The sequence below is a fragment of the Sminthopsis crassicaudata genome, chromosome 3, assembly GCF_048593235.1.
Source record: "Sminthopsis crassicaudata isolate SCR6 chromosome 3, ASM4859323v1, whole genome shotgun sequence".
NCBI classification, from domain to species: Eukaryota; Metazoa; Chordata; class Mammalia; order Dasyuromorphia; family Dasyuridae; genus Sminthopsis; species Sminthopsis crassicaudata.
In genome coordinates, this window is record NC_133619.1 from 265,513,159 (window position 1) to 265,536,705 (window position 23,547).

The window sequence follows — 23,547 nt, forward strand, 5'->3', positions numbered from 1 at the left end:
AAGCCAAGATTTGAAGGAAGTACATTCCAAGCATGCAAAGACATGGAGATAGGAGATGCAATTTTGCACATAAGGAACAGCAGAAAGGTCAATCTGGTTAGACCCTAAAAACATATAGGGCAATAATATATAACAAAATTGGAAAGGTCAACTATTCAATTCCATTGCTAAGACACATATAAACATGAAGACAGAATTAATTTTTATTCTTGCTTAATCCTACAAGTATCTTTTCTTTTTCTTCTTCATTTATGAACTCTCTAATTTTTCTATTCCCATAAAATATACCGATTCACTTCTATTTATTTAATCAACAATGCTTCATTTTTCTCCTCTACCTTCACTTCTCCAGTAGTTCTTTAACTTTAACTTTAACGTAGATCTTTAAGATCTATTTAGGATCATTATAATATAACATTATAACATTATAATGATCCCATTATGTCCATTTCTATTTCTTGATATTTGCTCTTTTATCTTTTTTTTCACATATGGATTTTTTTAAAGAATATACATAAATATGTCTCTTGTTGAATACCCAATTTTTTTCACTGATGGTTAAATTCAGGCTTTCAGGATATATAATTTTTGATTTAACTTTGGGCTGCTTTGCTTTTTGAAATATGCTCTTCCATTACATTCTGAAGATCTTTGGCATTACTGAATAACTTAGTATTATTTTAATTTCCTTTTCTTTATATTTGAAAGTCTCTCTCCTGGCCTCATGAAATTTGGTATCTATTATTGAAAATGTTCTTAATCTGCTGATGTCTTGCAGTTTAAAACATAGTTATTGTTATTTTCCTCAAGATGATCTGTGGATTCTCTCAATTAATGCTTTGTTGTCAACATTTATAAGTTCTGGGAAATGTTCTTGCATTACTCCCTGAATTATGATATTTAGACTTTTTTGATGTCACATTCTTAAAGAAGAATTGTATTGTTAGTTGTCTTTGTGCATCCTGTCTGTTATGTAATACATTCATTCTTCTTAAATTGTTGCCTTTTGCTATCCTTCCCTTCATTGTTTTGTATTCCATTTTGTATTCCATATCCCTTAATATCCTTTTATTTATTTTTAAAGTAAACTTTTATTAAAAACTTTTTATATCACTTTCATTTCTCAAGATTTTCCTTCACTGAAAGTAATTCATTAATACAAAAAATGAAGAAGGAATAAATGAAACAGTTTAATAAGGTTGACCATTATAGCAAGAAACCCTGACTTCATATGTAGAGTTCCATCTATACAACATACATTTTCAAAGAAGTTGGAGGAAATTTCTTCTTATATTGTTTGTTTAGGGACAAGCTGCTCCATTTTACTTGTGCATCATTTAGTTTCAATTGATTTTTTTTTTGTTCTGTTGATTTTATATTGTTCTGGTCATTGGATATAATGTTTTTATCTCTTCTATCATCACTATATCTGTTCATTAGAATATTTGTAGATTAAGACCAATAAAAGTTAATTAAGTATCATCCAACCAAAATTTTCAATTTTATGAATAAATAAACTAAGGTATTGGAGAAGAAAGTGTCAAACAACTTCAATATCTTTGCCAAGAAATCCCCAAATGGGCTCATTGAGTGTTGGATGTAACTGAAATGACTCAAGAAGAAAGATTATTTGAAGCCAGAAAAAAGATAGTTGAGTATAAAGTGAGCATTGTCTTGTGCACATAGTAACATCTTTTTAAAGAAAAAAATGGTAGCTTAAAATGTTTTATCACCATTTATTTTAAGAGAATAGCAGCTAAAATAATAAAGGGACTAAAAACCATGTCATTTGAGGATGATTCAAGGGAATATGCAGTCTTAAGATGATGAGTATGTTACCTATATTTAGAAATTTAAAGATCCATCATCTGAAGAAAGAATTAGACTTGTCCTGCTTGGCCTCTGGGGCAATATGAGTAGCAATGAAGAAAAAAGGGGGAAATGTTGCTTGTGTCTCAAAGAAAATTTATGAACAATTAGAATTCTCTCAAAGTAGATTGATTAGATTGTCTTAGGAAGTACCGAATTCTCTCTTACATGGAGCATTCAAGCATAGAGTGGATCTATCTGAGATTTATTTATTCTCAGATGAAAAAAAAAAAAAAACAAAACAAAACTTTTTGCCTAGGGAAGTGACATGACCCAAAGACAGAGAGGTAAAAATAGCATGGCATATGAGGTCATGCGAGTTACTAAAAGGTGGTAAGAGTGATGTCTTAATATACCAGGACTTGATACATATATAGTGCAGTCTATGTGTAGTATTGTAAGTAATGGAATAGAATAGAAGTTTTTTTGAGAGCAGGGATGGTTTCATTTCTGTGTTTTAATTCTCAGGTACTTAGCACAATATCTTGTTCATTACTTAATAAATGTTAGTTGGTTTGAATTGAAATGGGGAGCTATTGTGGGTTCTTTAGCATAGGAGTGACAGATGAAAGTATGCTATTTTTAGAAAGATTGTCTGACAGATGGTACACTGGATAGACTTGGTTAATGTCCAGATTCTATGGTCTCCTGCATGTCCCACCCCCACCAAGTAGCCATCCTGTGTACTATTCCAGCAGAGGCTTTCTTTTAGCTAGATATGATAGTTGGAATGCATCTGATCAACTAATCCCTGTTAAGATATTAGCTGACAACAGCTTATGGTGTTATCACATCGAGGGCACTGGGGGGAAAAAAGAATCTGTAGCGGTAGAATTTCAGGCATCATTAGCAGATTGGTAGGGGAGGTATATTTGGAAAGTTATCTTCCTGAAACCTTTAAGATTAGAACATGTAAGCAACCACCTACTCAAAATTCAACCTTATTTTGCTTATCAACAATGTATTTCAGAGTGGGTTTAACCCTATTGGTGAACCTGGGCTTAATGTGATGTCTAGTTTTTGATGACTAGCCCATCTAAGTGAAGAGAGGTTTGTCACTAGGTTAAAGTAAAGGGTGATTGCATTTTCAGTCACAACAATTCTTGTAAACAATTCACCTTTTTATATGAGAATTGCATTCTGTACTAGTTGAAGAAATAATTATACTGCTAAATTTACAGATTCTTGAAATGTTGAAGCATTTTTCGTATGTAAGCAAAAATAGGAGAGTAAAGTTTGTATCTCTGTTTGATAGAAGCCATGCAGTCTTATTTGCTTAGATTGATTCAATTATAAAACTTTTGAGCTAGAAGGGACTTTAAGGGGTTCTGTAGTTCAATTTTCTTAATTATAGCTAACATTTATATAGAGCTTTAAGGCAAATTGCCTTACACAAGTTTTCTCATTAGAATGTCGCTATAATCTTGTGAAGTAGGTACCATTATTATCCCATTTTGCAGATAGGGAAATTGAAAAATAGCAGATTCTAACTTGAAGGGAAGAAATTAGTTTTTGAATACTGTATGTGAATTGTTGTTTTGTTTCTTTATGGTTTTTTGGTTTTGTTTTTTAGGATTGTAAAGGAATTATATGTGTGTTTACTTTTCTAGACTTAGTTCTTCTTTCATGCATTATACTATCATGTATAGATGGATAGATAGATAGATAGCCCATATGATGATTAAAATACATTTTTAAAACATCATTTGATACTCAAAAAAGTTCTGGGAAGTAGATTTTACAAGAATTATTATATTTTCTCTTTTTGTGATGTCAAGGAATTAGAAATTGAGGGGATATCATCAAGTTGAGAATGTGAATAAGTTGTGGTATATGAATGTTTTAGAACACTATTGTTCTACAAGAAATGATGAACAGGCAACTTTCAGAAAAACCTGAAAAGATTTGCCTGGACTAATGCTAAGTGAAGGGAGCAGAACCAGAACATTGTACATAATAACAGCAACCTGATAAACTTTGATAGACTTAGCACTCCTCAACAATATAATGTTCCAAGACAATTCTAATAGATTTTGTGATGGAAAATACCATCCACATCCAGAGAAAGAACTATAAAGACTGAATGCAGATCAAAGGATACTATTTTCAGATTAGGGTTTTTTCCTTTTTTATGATTTTTCCCTTTTGTTCTAATTTTTATTTCAAACATGCTTAATATGTAAATATGTTTATAATGATTGTATATGTATAACTTACATCAGATTTCTTCCTGTCTTGGGTAGGGAGGAATGAAAGGAGGGAAGAAAATACTGAATTCAAAATATTATAAAATTGAAAATTATCTTTGCATGTAATTGTAAAAAAAAAAACACTATTAAGTGTGGGGGGGAAATGTTAGAGAAAAAAAAAGACTCCTTATGCTTATTTTATAAAAGCCTATTTCTCAATGGGCAGTAGCAGGAACATATTGGCTTTATATTTATTTCACTTCAGTCTATTAAATATATTTCTTTATTTTGATGACTTTTAATTTTTATATGATCTAACAGGCCAGTTTCTCTCCTTTTATCTAGAAAAAGCAAAGCAAAATAAAGCTGAACCCAAAACAATGCCAGTGTATCAATAATTTGTATTTTCAAATATTTCCAATCAAGTCCATTCTCTAAATTAGAAATTATTTCCCCTGCATCCTCAAAGCTGCAAGTGAAAGTTAAAGAAAGCAGAAAAGTTGATGGTTGAAACTAAGAAGATCTTATAAATAGATACAGAGGAATTCCACTGGGGCCACTGATGGATATTAGCCCACTAGCATGTTTTCCTTTCTTTCAAATGTTTACCTTGCCTTGTTTTGTTCCCTTACTTGCTCCTTTTGTCCCTGGGCCAAATTGTTGAATCTGCCAAACATCCTTAAGTTTCTAGAGCTATTAGAATAAAGTACCTCAGGCCTATCTTACTTGTTAATTATCATAATTATTAAATGTTTGTAGAATTGAATAATTAAAAGTAATGATCATGTGAAATGTTATAGGTCATTAAATAAAGTTATATAATAACAGAATAAATTAATTATTGGCTATGCCTTCTAAATATGATATACTTTGCCTTGGGATTTCATGGGTAACAATCTAGAAAGATGGTCTGTAGCCAGCATTGAAACCTATTTAAACATGAAGCTTCAGTTGCTTTAATGTAAAGTTGCATTGTTATTTCTGCTTCTGTGCTAGAAAACAAAAATTAGTGATAATTAATCCCTAGCAAATGTGGGGATTTCATATTTATTAACATAATTCCACTGTTCTCTTTTTTCTTGTAGGAAAAAGTTTCACATTGACCATAACTGTCTTCACAAATCCACCACAAGTAGCCACCTACCATAGAGCCATCAAAATTACTGTGGATGGACCTCGGGAGCCTAGAAGTAAGTTACCTATTCCCTAAATATTTCACCCATTGAAAAATATGGTCCTTATTTGTGGCCTTGGCAAGTATTGTATGACTTTAAAGGAAACTGAAACTTCACCAACATCCAAAGGGGCATAGAGTAAATCAGCCACCTGGACTTAAAGCAATTTCATTCTAAATCCTGATTCTTCAAATATATTATATAAATGGACAGTGGTGAAAATCAGGAGATAAACCAATGAACTAGGTTTAAGTTTAATTAAGAACTTTCTTGAAGGGATGGGATTTATTAGAGAAACTGTTCATCCAAAACATTAAAATTATGTAGAACCTGCAATAAAATACAGGAGGAAGTGAAACTTATTAACAAAGATGAATGCAATATATCAGTGGTGTTGATCTATTATTAGTTTTTAAATGTGTACTGAGATATTCTAACCAGACTCTGATATGCAATATCAGAGAATAAACTTTGCTATTTTACAGTGATACTTTACTGCATTATTATGACTACTATGAATTTCTTCTTTTGAATAGGAGGTAAATAAATAGAAGAGTTTTTTAGAGAAAAGTGAGAGAATATAGATGAAGAAAAATGTGTTTGTGAAGGAAATTTTTAGAACTTCAGTTTGTTTAGTTTGGAAACTAGAAGCTTAGGACTGACTTCATTCTTTCCTCTTCAGCTTCAGTCTCAGAGGATAAAGTGAGCTCTTCTCCTTTCCTTCAATAGCTTTTGATACCATCCTTTCCTGTCTCCTTTAGGATCTTGCTCTTATGATTAATTATTCCCCCTCTCATGAATTTTCAATTTTTCATTCACTGGTTTCTTCCTTATCAGCATCCTTACTATTCTAAAAACCAACAACAAGCAAAAAGATAAAACAGCTTTCATTACCCAACTATCACCTTAAACTATCCTCTTTTACCTCCTTTATTTCAGAGTAAAACTAGAAAAAATCCATCTACATTTATTTTCTCACTTCCCAATCAATTCCCAACTTCTTATAATCTGATCGCAGTCTTTACAACTCAACTAAAACTATAAAGTCACCAATGACCTCTTTATAAATAAGTTCAAAAGCCTTTTATTAGTCCTTATCCCTTTTATAGCAACTCTAAATCATTCAATACTGTTCACTAATTCCTCCCTCTGGTTACTTTTTCTTCCCTGGATTTTTGTAACCTTGCTTCATCATGTTTATCTTTGTGCATGTGTAAACAATCTTTTTCAGTTTCCTTTGCTTAATTTTCATACCTGTCTAGATGTGTGGATGTAGCACAGGACTCTGACTTGGGCCATCTCCCCCTCTTTCTCTATACTCTTTCTTCTTGATCTCATCAATTTTGATGAATTCAACTATCAGCTTTAATAAGGTGTCTTTCATATTTTTATATCCAGCCCTTTTCTCTATTCATTTCCATCTCTGCATCACCAAGCTCCTATTGAACATGTTCTTCTTAATGTCCCATATGTATCTCAAACTCCCCACATCGAAAATAGAGTACATTATATTTTTCTCCTAAATTCATTTATCCTGGAAATCTGAGGGAGCCATCCTGAGCTCAGATAGGTAGCAAAATGGATAGAATGCTGGGTCTTGCAACTTGAAGAACTGAGCTCAATCTCAAACACTTAATAGTTTGGGCAAGTCTCTGCTTATCTGTTTTCTTCCTATGTAAAATGGGGATTCTGATAGTACCCACTTACCTCACAGGGTTGTTGTGAGTATCAAATGAAAAATAATTTGTAAAGTGCTTGACATAGTTCTTGGCACATAGTAAGTGCTATATAAATACTAGTTATTGTTATTTTAATGGAATGGAGAAAATAACTCTCTTGATATAAACCAAGGTTAAAAATCAGATTTATGTAGCTTGTAAGGATATAGTTGTTTTTAACATAGGACAAAGATTCTTGTTATTAGTTCTTGCCTTAGTTCAGTTGAGCACTGAGATTTCTTTGTCTCTCCTTTTCTATGTGCAGATGATACCAAGATGGTGGCAAATGGAATAGGATATTCCCCCAGACCTAAAGACACCAATGAGTTGTTGCTCTCACTAGGTGTCTTTTATATTCTAATGGGAATACTAATGCAAAGCAATCTGTTAATTCATGAAAAGAATAAATCTTTATGTTCTACTACCTACATGGCAAGGGTTACTGGAGAGCAGTATTCCAAGTTCTTTCATGCCTTAAATTCCCAGCTGTGTCACAGACTAGACTCTTCCCTCTTTGAAATTCTATCTCTGTTCCTCCCTTGTAATATGTACATGCTTGGCTGAGGTTTATCATATCATCCTTCTTCTAGCTTCCATTTTTTTTGTTAAGGATACAACTCTTTTAACAAGTCTTTTTTTTTAATTTAAATATTACCATTAGTTTTCAGTGACTGACCCCCTAAAACACTGTCATGTAATTAATAATTATAATAATAAGCATAATCAATCAAAGTAAATCAGCACCTTGATCATTTCTAAAAATGTATACCTCATTCTACATCCCTTGTTCACCACTTCTGTTGCTTAAGTCATGATTGTGAATAGTTCTACGATGAACAGAATTGTAAAGTCTTTCAATATAGATACATTTTAAATTACTATGGTCATTGTGTAAATTGTTCACCTGGTTCAGCCTTTTTGATTCTGTATCAGCTTATACAAGTTTATTTTTGTTGTTGTTTTTTTGTCATTTATAACAAAAGCCACATTTTGTCCAATCCACCATAATCAATTAACATTCATTCTGAATATAATTCTTTATTATTACTATAAAAAAGAAGTTGCTGTAATTTCATAGATAGATAGATAGATATAGATATAGATATACTATTTCCTCTACATCTGATGTCTTTAGGAAGTATGCCTAATATCTCATCATCTTGAAGATTAGTTCAGCTTTGATTGCTAATACCTCCTCAGCACCTTCAGCTACCTCTCTTCTCTTAAAGAGTAGAACAATGAACTTTTCCCAACTTCTCTCTTTATTGAGAACTCAAATTTTTCCAGCCAATTTTACTGGTTTTCTCATGAATATCTTGTACTACTTCCTCCAATTTTCTTCTAGCTTCTTTTTATGTACTGTCTTCCCGTATTAGACTATAAGTTACTAAAGGGCAGGAACTTTTTTTTTTCTTACTTATATTCCCAGCACTTAGCATGATAACTGGCATATGTAGGTGCTTATTAAAGGATTATTAACCAAATTCACTTTTAACTATAGTGCCATTTCTGGATTAAATTTATTTTAGTCAAATCACAAATTGATTTCCAAAAAGGTTGGGCCAAGTTAACTGCTCCACCGATAATGTGCTTTCTTTTTAATAGACCTTCCAATATTTACCATTTTACCTTTTGTCATCTATGCCGTTCTAATAGGATGAGGTGAAAATTTAGAATTGTTTTAATTTTCAGCTCTTATTACTGCTTATTTTGAGCATTCTTTCATATGTGTTGATATACTGATATAGTTATTAGTAACTTCAGATAAATGCAAATTATTCCCTATCTCTAAAGATTGAACAAGAGAAAACTTATAAATTAGAGCAAGGAAGACTTTTATTAAACATAGGAAAAAGCTATATGCCTACCATAACGTTTAAACACAGGTAAAAACTATGAAGATAAATTACTGGATCTTTTATTCATAGAAATATTTTAATAATATTGTTTAATTTTTGAAAGGTTATGTGATTGGTCTAATTATTTTTAGTCAACCAGCCAAAGGACAAAGATTACTACTTAACGTGGTTTTAAATGTATTTTTGTTTTAAAATTTATGATAATAATAGATTTTGAAAGACTTGGGAAAAGGGAAATTAATTCATCTATGAGGCATTTTTACATTCTTTCTTGTTAAATTATATTTGGGGAGAAGTAAATTCTCAGCTTTAAGATAGTTTTATACATACACTTTGAAATAGTTCTACATTATTATTCCTTATTGCAAAAACCTTAAAATGTGTAAAATACATGTATTAGCATATTTCCTACTACATAATAAATACCATATAAGTGCTTATTCTTTTAGTGTATGTGCCTAATATCTCATTTATTTGAAGAGTAGAACAATGAACACTTCCCAAGGTTCTCTGTTTATTGAGGGCTCAGGCTTTTCCAGCTAATGTCTTTGGTTTCTTATGAATATCTTGTACCATCTCCTCCCAGTTTCCTTCCAGTGGTTCTAGCTTCCTTTTATGTACTCTTTCTCTATTAGATTGTAAATTCCTTGACAGCAGGAACTTTTCATGCTTTTTTTTTTTTACAATAATTAACCTGTTATTGGTAGTATAATATTTGTTCTGATAAAGTGTTTTTTTTGTATAAAACTTCAACTTATTTTAGGGGAAAGCACATAGATAGAATCTTACACATAAGGAAGTTCCATGTATATACAACTCTAAGGAATCTATTTGTTAGTATGTATGGAAACCATTAATTAGTGAAATGTCATTAACACATTAAAAGAGACTTTGCTTTAACTTTAAAGCTTTGGCCCACAACAATGATATAACTGGTAAATACTATACTTTCATCCCTTTTATCATTGTTATTAGGTTTATGGATGAAGCTGAATTGTACAATGTTTGAGGGTTGAGTTGTATTTTTTCCCCTCAGTAATGAAAAAAACAGCAATAATAATTTCATGTGCCTGGAATTTGTTTTGGCCATATTGTATGGAAATAATAAAATAGACACATAAATGCCTACATATATTTCTTTCACTGAACCATTTGAATAGTTCTGTTGCACTCAAATATGGTCTTTGGCTTTTAAAAAATAAAAAAGAACCACTGTCCCCATTTGACCCATCTGGGCATTTCTCCTAGTGAGCTGAATTGGGGCAGTGCATTTGATGTCATAACTCATCATCTGTTTAGTCAGGTATCCATAACATCTAGAACATTGAGATGCTTAATTAAAAATTCAAAAGGTTAATAAAGCAAATATTGACTATTTCTGGGGACAAATTCTGCCCTCAGGTTAAAACAGTCCTTCACAATGGTTATGTTGTGCCTGAAATTTTTAGATTCATAATTCCTGACAGTGAGGTCAAAATTATTATTTTCAAACACTGGATAATGTTCTCTTTTTAGGTCACTAATTTTCTTGAGTGAAATATGTATGTATTAATATGTGTATGCATACATAAATATATGTATATATATATATATATATATACACACACACATATATATATTTAAATGAATCTATTATCCACCTCTCTCATTTTCCCTTCCCCCAAATTGAACAGTTTAAAAAATATGAATAGCACAGCAAATCAAATTCTGACATTGACCATTTCCAAAAATGAAGTGAAAAGGATTACAGTTTTTCTAATCTTGTTAAGTTAAAATAAAGTCTATTTAAATAGGCTACTTCCTATTATATAGTATGTATATATATATATATATATGTATAATACTATATGTTATATAATATTTATATATTAAATAGATCATATACTATTATAGTATAAAGGCCTTTAAAAATACTCTGGAATATGCTGTATTAATAATATTTTTGCATTATATATTTAGATTCCTGAGCTGAGTTATAAACCTAGAAAAAATGAGACAAAAGAAATAGAATGTATTGATTGTACTCAGTTTTGAATGATATTCTGATTTTAAGGTTCATTATTGGAACATCTTTGTGCTGAAATTGCTATATTTTGAGTTAGAGAAGTTCTCGACTTCTTACTAGTTAATCAGTAGGACAAAATAATTCTAAATTGTTTTGTTCCCTAAAATAAAGTATTTATGGACTTGACAAATGTTGCATTTGCAGTGACAGCACTATTCTAACACAGGCAAGGGCATCTGAGCTGTGTATATCTCAGCTCACCAAGAACCAAAGTATGTGAAATCTATCAATCAACTATGTCCCATTAGAGTAGGGCTTACTTTACAAAACTATATTTATGCCTCTACTAATAGAGACTTTGGCTAAGCTGTATAATTTTATTGTTAGAACATAGTAAAGATTATGATAATAATGATATAGTAATAATAACAATAAAAGGGTCTAATAGACATCTTCTTTGACCCTTCTTCCTCTTTAGCAGTAGAATCTAAAACTTTATCTTGTATTTTATGGTGTTAATTGTTCTTGACTCTTTGAGCACTATTTAAGATTATCCATGCTCTTTGACAATTGTATTGCATTTAACATTTCACAATAATTCAATTTATTCATGTTTAGGGTACAATTTTCAGAATGTTTTCCCTCCAATATGTTGTTGAATTTCTTCTTGCAAGCTTCTTTGTTACTCTGAGACATTAAATGTTTTCTGTGGAACACAAAATTCCCCATTCATTATCATATTTTTACCCCCTCTATTATTATGACATTTCACTCATTAACATTCTCCAGGCATACTAACAAATAGATTCCTTAGAGCTATATACATGGAACTTCCTTATGTATAAGATTCCTTCTATCTATGTGGTTTCCCCTAGAATCATTTGAAGTTTTATGCAAGAAACACTTTCTATATCACTGCAAATATTATATTACTAAACAACAGGGCAATTATTTCAAAAAAAATAAATCAAAAGTTCTTGCTCTTGAGGAACTTATAGTTTAATAGGGGAAGACAGTATATAAAAGGAAGCTAGAACCACTGTAAGGAAAGTGGGAGGAAGTGGTACAAGATATTCATGAAAAATCAATGATATTGCCTGAATACTCCCCCGTACCTATCCATACTTCTTTGTACTCCTTTATGTCCCATTCTAGGTCTTCCTGTCCCTTGCACCAGGATCTCTGAAATGCTTTCTGCATAGTTAACTAACTTTTATCTTAAACCTTTACTATCTTTCTCCTTCTATTGTCTGATATATACTGAGAATTGGCTTCCTACTAACGACTGCTTCCCTAATTTCCTTTTCCAATAAGATACTACACCTTTAACAAGTTAGCAGTCTAACTGCTGAAAGAGACAGAAAATCCTAGCTACACTTTCTTTTCTATTCTTCTGTTCACTGGTGATGGTAGAGGAAAAGGAGTACTCCTTAATCTTCACTGCCACTTCCAGACTCTCCCTCTAACACTGTCTTTCTACTACATCTAGTTCTTTGAGGTTCATACTATTTAAATTTATCATTCAATCCAAATCCTGCCCATTATATGCTGACCCTCAGAGTATTCTATTTCCTTAATGAATTTAATGATTGATTTGTCCCCTCCCTCAATTAATCTATTTCTTAATCCTGAGACCTATTGCACTAAAATAACATAACCTCTCACTCCATTTCAATTATGCCCTAGAATATCCATAAATGTTCCACATTCAAGAATTCTCCATTTTTTTCTCTGATTATAACATTTTGTCATTCCATCTCACTTTATGGCTTCCTCCTGAAACTAGTCTTCATCCTCATTGAGACTGAAACTCTCTCTACCCCTTAGTAATTTCCCAAGACATGCACTGCCTAATACTGTCTTCCCTTCTCAATCTGAAGATTCTTCATCCAATTTTCTTCTGTTTTATAATCTCAGATTATTTATTGCCCTATTTTATTGCTAATCCTTCTATGTGTTCCTGTAGTATGCTAACCAACTGGTTTTTTTATTGTTGTTGTTTATTTGTTTGTTTGTTTGTTTTTTGTTTTGTATTTTTGTTCTGCCTCTTGTGTTAAAGAATGTAGCTAGGGAAAATTACAAAACTGTGCAGATTGGATCCACTCAAAATTTCTTATGTAATCTCAATCTATTCCTCACTGTAGTAATGTTATCCTTCTACTCCTCTTGAAATGATTCATTACCCACTCACCACAGTAGCTTTTCCAAAACCTTTACTTCATCAAGCTTCCCACAACACTCTTTCTCTTCTCCTCATTTCCTAGTACAGATACAAAGTCAAAAATTTCCTTTCTTTGCATTCTCCTCACTTTATTGCTCTCTGACACCATTTCCCACTATCATCTCTTTTACTCCAATCTCATGGGTTGTGGTCTTTCTTTTTGCCAATGCCAATGCTTCTATATGCACTCTGTATCCCTTCCTCTTCTACCTTCTCCAACAGATTGGTCATTCCCTCTAATAGTCAATGTTTTCATATCTCCAGGTTCCTTCCCTGCTTCTTTGTAAACAAACAAATTTTCCCCACCCTTAAACATTCCTCATGCCATCCCTACTAGCTAGTATTCTTTTTCTGTCTTCCCCTTTTCACCTAATCTTTAAAATCATCTATTTCCTCTTTATCTTCTTAAATCTTCTTCAGAATGCCACTGAAACTTCTTTCTCCAAAGTTTTATAAAGTATTTTAATTGCTCTTCCTTGCTCATGACACTCCATCTCCTGTTTCTCTGCCTTTAAACTCTCTGTCCCCAGTGCTTTAAATATTCACTCTTCCCACCTTTTTTAGTTTCCTTGGTTTCACCTTGGTTTCCTTGGTAGGAGGCCTTTCCCAATACCTCCAGCTTTTAAAGACACATCTCTGAAATAATCTTCCATCTTGTATATCTTGTATGTACTTTTTATATGCATATTGTCTCCCAATTCAGATGTAAGGTCCTTGAGGGCAGGGATTGTTTATTTTTCTTTGTATTCCAGTATTTAATACCTGACTCATAGCAAGTGCTGAATAAATGTCTCTTGATTGATTAATTCAGATCTATTTTGTGAGGATATGTCTGTGAGCCACAACATCTCAAATATAATAACATTACTTAATATAATTGAGATTTTCTTCAAATGTTTGCCTCATTTTCCTGAGAAACATTTTAAAATTATATTTGAATATCATTTAACAAAGATACATAAAAATTTATTAGTAAATTTGCAGCATATCAATAAAGAAGGCATATTTGTATTATTCCCAATACAGTTAATGAGTTAATGAGAAACACAAATGAAATAGTTAAATGAGACAAGTATTGGGCTAGAAAAAAGTTCATCATTTTCTGATTATGAATTCACTAAACCTATAAGCACCCGTGTACTACTTGGACTTTTAAATTTGCTGCCTCTTCCTCTTACATAAGAGACTCACTTCTGATCAAATGTTTCCTTCCAGTACAAATGTTTGTACTTCCAACATATCAATTATCAATGATTATAAAGTCATAACAATATATCTATCATGTGTCTATAACAATATATCTGTCATGTGTCTCTATGACACTTTTTAGGTCATTTGCATTTTTCATTTTTTAAATATAGTACTCACAAAATATTTTTTAAAAAACTAGAGAAGTTTCCAGTATTTTATAATTCTCTCTTTATGGAGAACTTTTAGAAGGGCATAGATAAGAATTGTCCAAGTTCAAAAGAATAGAGATATTACAATCTGAGCCAGGGAAAGGAAACATCACTTCAATGAAATCATAAATCTCTAAAGAGTCAATGTATATACTTAATAAATAAAAAGAGGAAAACAGAAATATCTTTTATAATTTTGTATATATGTATAGATATAGATATATGTGTGTGGATGTGTTTGTATTTATGTGGATGTCTGTATATATAGATATGTAACTTGGCTAATTGCTGTTTGTGTATGTATGTATATATAAGCATAGATATATAACTTGGCTAATTGCTATCTTGAGTCTTCCATCCTAAAGTCCATGCACTTTCCTTGGACAACTAGCAAAGTAAGAGTAGTAACAGAGTCAAGATTTCAGTTTAAGAAGCAATTCAACGACTTACTACTAGCTGTGTGACTTTAGACAAATCACTTAACCTTTCTATCTCAATTTCCTCATGAATAAAAGGATTTAGTGGGATTTGATATCCTTGTCTTGCAATTATAAATCTATAACCCTATCATATGATTTGGGGATTATTATTTTTCCCTATGGTATCCTTTTTCTTTCTTCCATAGAAACTAGAGTTGAAAAGAAATATAATAGTCACCTAATCTAACTTCCTCCCTCCTTGAAGCATCCCTGACAAGTAGTAATCCAGTTTTATTTCTTTTTTTTTTCTTCCTCTGTTTTGTTTAATTTTGCAATGTACAACTATCATTTATTTAATCTACTTGTACCTTTTTACCTGAAGGAATTTCATTATTATCATGATGTCTTTTCACTTCAATGAAGTTTGTTCCTTACATTCTTAATTGATCCTAGAGTTCATTGTTCAGCTTATTTGAACATTGAGGTCCATTATATGGTCTGAAAGTGAACTTAAACAAGGTTATTTCTGGCCAGCCAACTCTACTTATGAACAGCAACTAAATTTAAGAGTCTTGTTTGTCTTTTTGAGTTGTAACTACTTATATTAGCTATACACATATAAATACTATACTCTGCTGCCCTTTCTCTCTATGTCTATATATATATATATATATATATATATACACACACACATATGTATGTATCTATATATACATATATATGTGGGTGTGAGTGTGGGTGTATATATATATCAAGCATATATATCTACTCATCCTATTTGCAAGGACACATATCCAGTTACTTACAAAACAATTATGTTCTCCTCTTTAGTGTCATGAATACTACTGCTGCTATGTTTCTTTGCTTTATTATGCTTTATTATTAATTTTTAAAAATCATAATGTATTCAATTACCTTTTTTAATTTTAAAAAACTTTTATACAAGTTTTTTCCTCCTCAACACAACTAAGGAAATTCACTAATATTAACCTGATCAAGAATTATACATCATTTCTTAAAAATGGTAAGGAAGCTTAGAATAAACAAATGGGCTTATATTATTTTCGTGGCCATTTGACCCAGTTGAAATGTCTAATTCCTTTGTCTTTTCTATGTTCATTGCTCTAAATGCACATATATTATATAAATGTTTATTTGTGAATAGAATTCTTTCTGAGAGGCCATGGTAACCTTTATGATAGGCCTAAAGTCATGAAGACATTACTTAAAGTTGTGGTTCTGACATATATTAGCTGTGTTAAAAAAAAAAAAAAAAAAAAAAAAAAAGTAAATAATTTAACCACTCATTGCCCCAGGCAGATTTCTAAGACCATAAATTACACTTACTGAGTTACAGAAGAATTACAGATCTATTTTAAAGAGGTTTCTATACTGAAAGTTCCTCAGATAGATGAAATCACATGCTCTGAAATCACCATACCTTGTAATTTTTAATTTTGCCTAAATATTTTATTTGTCTTACTAATTTCTTTTTATTATGGTTTTGTAGAAATAGCAGTGAAGAAATACATATTACAATTTAAGGTAATACTGTAAAGATATGAATCTGTACTGAGTATATCGTGAATGCCAAAATTTAATATAATTTAAAGTTCTTTATCAATATATGTGGATTTTAAGTGATACATTTTGTACTTTTAAACCCCACTTATTGTATGTGTAAGTGTATGTATGTACGAATAATTGCCACAAGGTTAATATAACATATAATCAAAGATAAGACAGAAACATTTTGGTCCTGAGAGCAAAGCTTCCCCATATCTTTTAAACCTGATAAATTGCATTAATCTGCTAAATCCCTAGACCTCTATAAAATAAGTTAATGGTAATGCATTAGTTTGGGACATCCAGGAACTTCATATTCTTGGGTTCCATTAAGTACAAAATTGATTAAAAGCCAGAATATTTTTTCCAAATCTTTCGATTTGTTTCTCTGACTGAAGTAATTTTAAATGTAATCATTTCTCCACCATCGCCTTTGACTATTCAAATCTTTAATGATTTAAGTGTGGGAAAAATGTAAAAGACTTTTACTTTACTAGTAATCACATAAGCCATATGTTAACATATGCTCTTAAGATGATCATACAAAGCCATTAACTATTTCCACTGTTTGGTTTATTCATTACCCATTAATTGAATTTGATAATATTCACAAGTTATTTATCCTTAGGGAGCTGAGAAATAATGGTGTAATATTTTTTACAAGTTCTTTGAGATGAGCTTAAATACACTGAATAAAACTTATCATATAGACCTTTCTTAGGCAAACAATTGGAATTTCCCCAAAATGGTGCAGTTTTCCCAAAATGAAGCATGAGGAAAAAGATTAGTTTTATTGGCAGAGAATTAAAAAAAAAACTTTCCTGGAAGAATGGACCCTAGGGCAGCAGTAGAATAACAGCTTTATTTCATGCTCCCTACAAATTGCTCAACTCAAATAAAGAATTTTTTAAAAATAGATTTTGACAAATTTGTTCATCATGCAAATAAAGCAGTTAGTTCCTTTTTAAAATTGAACATTAGCTCTTTAGCTGTGGTCTCACGCTGCCCTGATGACAAGAGATCCTTTATGTAAGCAAATATGGATTTAATCATCATGTAGCTCTGTATGTGTGTATGTGTGTATGTAAAGAAAAAATATGGTGCATGCCAAATTTTGAAAAAAAAATCTTTCCCCAGAAAAGAAAGATTGTTCTGTTAGAGGTGGTTTTGTTACATGGGACAGACTTTCAGAATTTATCAGGAAAGAGCTGTGAAGGGAAATTAGAAGTACTTCAATTACTACCCACTGATTCACTCTCTCTTTTTTTTAAATTTGCTCTCAAAAAGAATATTCTCCATGATCTCTTTACTGATTTATTGTATTTTCTTTTTGAAAATTGGAATAGAAAAGAACAACATTAAACAAATACTGCATAGGGCCAAATTGTATCTTATTTTTGTGTATTTTATTAAAAGCCATTTAACATTATGGTGTTTCTCTCACCCTACCTACTCTCCAATTCTGTGTTTTATTACTTTCCCTTTCAGTGTAATGCTAACATTATCAGAAAGCTGTAGAAAGGTTGTTGTTGTTGGCTTCATAGCTTGTAAAGTCCTTTGTCCTTTTATCTTCTCCATTTTTTAAAATTTTATATGCTTCTTTCCTCTAATTTCTATATTAGATTTGGGACATCTAAGTGATACAGTAGCTAGAACATCTGGAGTGGAGTCAAGTCTTGCTGAGTTCAAGTATTACCTCAGATACTAGCTGTGTGACCCTGGGCACGTCACTTAACCCTGTGTGTTTCACTTTCCTCATCTGAAATGAAGTGGAGATGGAAATGGCAAATCACTCCAGTACCTTTGCCAAGAATATCCAAAATGGGGTCACAGAGACTGGAACTTGACTGAAAAACAAGCAAACAAATTAAAATATAGTCTTGCTACCACTTTCCCAAATTGGATCAGAAGTTGCAGCTTCTTTTAAGTAAGCATATTTTAAAAAATACTAGAAGGTATTGTGTTTTGTTTTATCTATTCGCTGACATGCTTCTGTAGAAAGGTTCTTGGAAAATAAGTTCTGTTCCTTAAGTGATTTATACTTCTGACGTTTCCTTATCATACGAAGCCATAAATTAAATAAGCAACTGAATCTGGATCAGGATAGGGGAAGAGAAACATCCAAATATAAGTCTTAAGGGATAAACTATTCTCATATAGATGCTTTATCATTGAAATTTAAAAGTCAAGAGAATGTTATGCTCTGAGCGAGGAAGAAGGGACTCTGACTAGAAGATCAGAAGAGGGGCAAGGGTGGCCCCTGCCTAACTGACAACCAAAAGCAAATCATTTCATCCTTGGGTCTCAGTTTCCTTACCTACAGGATATGGATCTCCAAGTTCTCTTATTTATGGAGTTTAATGATTCTTCAGGTTAATAGCATAACATATGTCCAACATCTTAGTAACCTGAAAAAAAGGATAGAAAAAAGACATCCCATAAACCCACAAAGTTTAGGTGGAAAGTTTATATAAACCTACAAATATAGCTAATTTCTTGATACTATTTGTCCAGAAACCTTTATGCCACATTGTAACCTTAACTGACCACCAACCCAAACTATTTTTACTGTTATAAATGTGGCATTAATTTAATTGTAGCATTCTGAAAGTTTCTGTCTCCTCCTTCCTACACACAGTATTATGGGTTGTCCTTCGTTACCTGCTCTACCTATCTTCACCATCTAGCCACAAAGAGTTTTGGTTGACCACATCACTTCCCTATTGAAAGTTAATACTGTTTGACTCATTCTGTGTTACTAACCTGGAGCCAAAGAAAACAAGCCAAAGAATAACCTGCTTGTATGCAGTTTGGAAAGTTCTCAGAGGCCCTGCTTTCAAAATACTATACAGTAGCTTTACTATATCTTCTCTGCTGCAGCTGCAAAGAAAATGAAGGAAGTAGAGGGTGGGGAAGATTGAAGGAGGAGGGAATGGGGAGAAGAGAAGACTGGGCATAACCTCTAAAAATTTATGAGCTTTCACTGAACTGAGGTTCTACTTGTACACATCAGAGTGTTCATACAGAGGGGAGACTGTTTAAGAAGTTAAAAGTGAGAAAAAAAAGTTCAAAACATTTCACTGAAAAGTCAGCTCTCTGGCTGCCTTCATAATATAGCATTGCTATGCAGAGCTATTATGAGTTAACTAATATACTGAAGGAAAAAATACTTCAAAAAAGGAAAATGCACTCTTTTTGTTTTTGGAGGGCTAAGTATAAGAGAGGGTGGATGATGGGGATCAGAGGTGAATTGTTCAGATGCTTGGGATGCATGCTCTCCCTTTAATTACTGACTCAGGTGTGGCAGAAAAGAAAATTAAGGAAACCCTTATGTCCCAGAAGAAACATGGAAACATGGAACTTCTAGTACGATATCATCAGACATGCATCAGAAGTTTGTTTTTTTTTTCCTTCTTCACTAATCTATGGCTCTCAACATCCCAGGTGAAATAAGTGACTTGTATTGGTCCATTAGTTAATGGCAAGTGTCCTCATGATGGAAAACCCTTTTGAAGTTGTTGTTAGCTGCCAAGTATCACTGGCAACCACAGTCAAGCATAAAAATGAGCTTTTCACATTTAAAAAATTATTTTTAGAATGACAAGTATAATACTCCTTTCCTGGATGATGTAGAAAAGGGTTTGAAAGACTTTTCTTAAAACACAAGCACACTCGTTCAACTCACTTAAATCACAAACACCCCAGTCTATTTTTTATGAGCCTATATTCAAGAGAAATAATTTTGAAGGCATTGGACTCTTTCTGTAACTAAGTCCAGGTTGCCATCATGTTCCCATTTTGCAGAATAAGAAAATGAGGTTCAGAGTGGTGAAGTATCACTGTTAGTAATGAAAAACCAAATCCAGGTTTTTTGATTCCAAGAAAAATGCTCTTTTTACTACAATGCTGCCTTTGGTTGATGATTGACTTTTTAAAATTTGGATTGGATGTGATTTTCTTTTATTTAATAGTTTTTATTTACCAGATATATGCATGGGTAATTTTACAACATTGACAATTGCCAAACCTTTTGTTCTAATTTTCCCCTTCTCCCCCATCCCATGGCAGGTTGACCAATACATGTTAAATATGTTAAAGAATAAATTAAATACAATATATGTATACATGTTGGATATGATTTTCAAAAGTGTCTCAGTCCACTACTGACTAGCTGTTTTCTGATGTTTTTGAGAGTTGACATGGGAAGTTTTAGGATATATTTTAATGTCTCTCTTAAGCTTTCCCTTATTGCTGCCTCACCAAAATTTGGGTCTCAGTGCACTTAATATGTCATTTACTGTGATGCATCATATGAAAGGTCATGCAAAATGAACAAACCATTCACAGGTTCTGTAAGTTAAATGCAGTCATTCCATTTCTGAATCAGTGCATTAATACCCAGCCATGTTTGTAAGTCAGCTGCAGAGAGAAGCTAAAGTTAGAGGTAAAAACTTCAGGCACTCTCAAGTTTCATTCAGCCAGGGACTCCAGATGAAATTTTAAAAGCCAGAACATTCCCAGTCAGTAAAAAAAACTAGCCACCTATGCCAATCACATTCAACCCAGATTCATAAAACTCAATTATCCCAAACCAACTATCAAATTGGTATTTAGAAAACTGAACAGAGGCAATTATCCTCTATCCTTTCTCTTTTTTTACTTTTAAAAACCCATTTCTTTATGTTTGGAAAAATTGTACATGTTTAACCTATAATAGATTACTTGCTGTTTTGGGCAAAGGAGAAAAGATAAGGACAGAGAGCATTTTGGAAAATAAGATTTTGCAAAGGTGAATGCTGAAAACTATCTTTGCATATATTTGGAAAAATAAAATTCTACTAAAAATCTATTTCTTGAGAGAAACCATGGCATAGTGAAAATAGCAAACAAAAAACCTGTGTTAAATTCAGCCTTCTGTAGTTATAAATTGGCCAACTTACTTCCCATTTGGGTCTCAACTTCTTCATTTGTAAATTAAGGAAATTGAACTGAAGATTTCTAAACTTTCTTCCATTTCTAAATCTTTTGAAGTTAAAGATTGACCATTCTTACTGAAATACAAATACTAAACAATCAAGCATCTCTCTCTCTCTCCCTGTCTTATGTATGTATATACCTAGGTGTATATAATTATTTATGTATTATAAACATATACATGTGTATATGTATATAAATTATGTATTATGTAATACATGTAAATAACTTATGTAATTATGTATATAAATGTATGTGTATTAAGGGCATAGTATAATTCTAAGGACATTATGAAAGTCAAATAATCAAGAGAGTAGATCCACATATTAGTTGGATATGTTATCTGCCATCGTGGTGGTTATAGTCTCATAAGGAGCATGACACAATAACTACAGTATAAAATAATTTATAAGTCATACTGAGAGAGCTTGAAGTAAGCCCAAAAAAACCAAAAACCTATTTTTCATCCCAAAAGAAAAAGGAAGAAGCATAAAAGGTCCTATGGAAGAGATAATATTTTAGTTGACCATTAAAAGATTTATAGCATTTTGCCCGAGATTGATAAGAAATAGAATGAGCTAAGCCTTGGAGTCATGGAATGCAAAGAATATATGTGAAAGGCTGGAGCCTGTACTATATTGAAGAAAGTAAGATGAAGCTAGAAACAGACCAGATCATGGAATACCAAATTTGAACTCTTTTTGTAAACAACAAAGAACCATCAAAGAGATTAAGCAAAGGATTGAAGTGGCCAGATTTATGCATAAAAAAATTGATTCGCCCATAGTATGAAAAATACATTGGAAAAGGGGAGAGAGTGAAGGTGGAAAAACTAGTTGGGAGGCTATTGTAGTTGTCCAGGTGGCTAGTAATGAGAGCCTCATGAGTTGGCAATGCAACAAGAGAGGAACAAATAAGATCAACCATGTTTGATGAGGGAGGAGTCAAAGATAACACCCATATTTCAGAAATGGAAGACAGGGGGAATGGTGATGTCACTTAGAGAAATAAAGTTAGGAAGAGCAGATTTTGTGAAAAGATCATTAATGCACTTGTTTGGGACATATTAAGTTTGAAGGGCCAGCAAAACATCTTGGTGGTAATAAATTAGAGGTGGAAAATCTAGAGCTGAGGACTAGTGATACAGACTTGGAATTATCTGTGTAGAATTAAAAATTAAAGCCATGGGAATAAAATACTAAGGAAATTTTTTTCTCTGTATGAATATGTGTCTGTCTCTTTGTCCCTTTCTACTTCTCTGACTCTGCCTCTCTGTGTCTGAAAGAGAGAGAGAGAGAGAGAGAGAGAGAGAGAGAGAGAGAGAGAGAGAGAGAGAGAGAGAGAAGAAGGAGAAGGAGAAGGAGAAGGAGAAGGAGAAGGAGAAGGAGAAGGAGAAGGAAAAGGAGGTAGAAAAAGGAGAGAGAGAGGGAAGAAAGGAGAGAGTGGAAAAGGAAGGAAGGAACAAAGGAATGAAGAACAAAAAAAGAGAGAGAAAACACAGGGTGCACTGTACTTGCATACTTCGTAGGCTTCCTTGATGTTCCCTGAACAAGATACTTCGTCTCTCAATTGTGGACAATTTTTTTGACTATCCTCTATACCAGGAATGATCTCCCTCCTCTTCTCTACCTCCTGGCTTATATAACCTGGCTTCCCATCTTCTCCAAGAATCATTTCCCAAGCCCTCTTAATTCTGTTGTCTTCTTTCTTTTAATTATTTCCTACTTTTCCTGTATTTAGCTTGCTGGTACATATTTATCTATTGTCTTTCCAAGTAGATTGTGCCCACTATGATGGCAAGCACTCTTGTCCATTTTTGTATCTTCACAGTTTAGCACAGTTCCTAGCTCATAGTAGGTGTTTACTAAATATTAACTGACTGATTCATTCACTTTAGGAGAGTGAGGACTTTAATCCAAAAGAGTTGCATGCAAAACTTGATTCCTAACCTCATCAGCTTTGTCAACTGGACCATTGGACTTTAGTCTGCTTAACTGGTTTTGTGCATTAACCATTTATAAATACTAAAATGATATAGAAATCGAGAGATTCTTATTATCAAATATATGTCTGATTCTTAGGCAGAGGGACTCTTGAGTTCTGAAAAGCCATGTCAGCATGAGCCTAATTCTTCCCAATGTCTCCTTTAAAA

At 32.4% G+C, this 23,547-nt stretch overlaps 1 protein-coding gene across 2 annotated transcripts in view; it reads left to right on the forward strand.

Annotated features, from left to right (window-relative positions):
- RUNX1 (RUNX family transcription factor 1) overlaps nt 1–23,547 on the forward strand; it is a 313,280-nt gene that overhangs the window by 214,208 nt on the left and 75,525 nt on the right. For both annotated transcript variants that reach the window (XM_074300678.1, XM_074300679.1), the window contains one exon: nt 5,144–5,248. In XM_074300678.1, the coding sequence (XP_074156779.1) occupies nt 5,144–5,248 (105 nt within the window). The remainder of the gene's footprint in view (nt 1–5,143; nt 5,249–23,547) is intronic.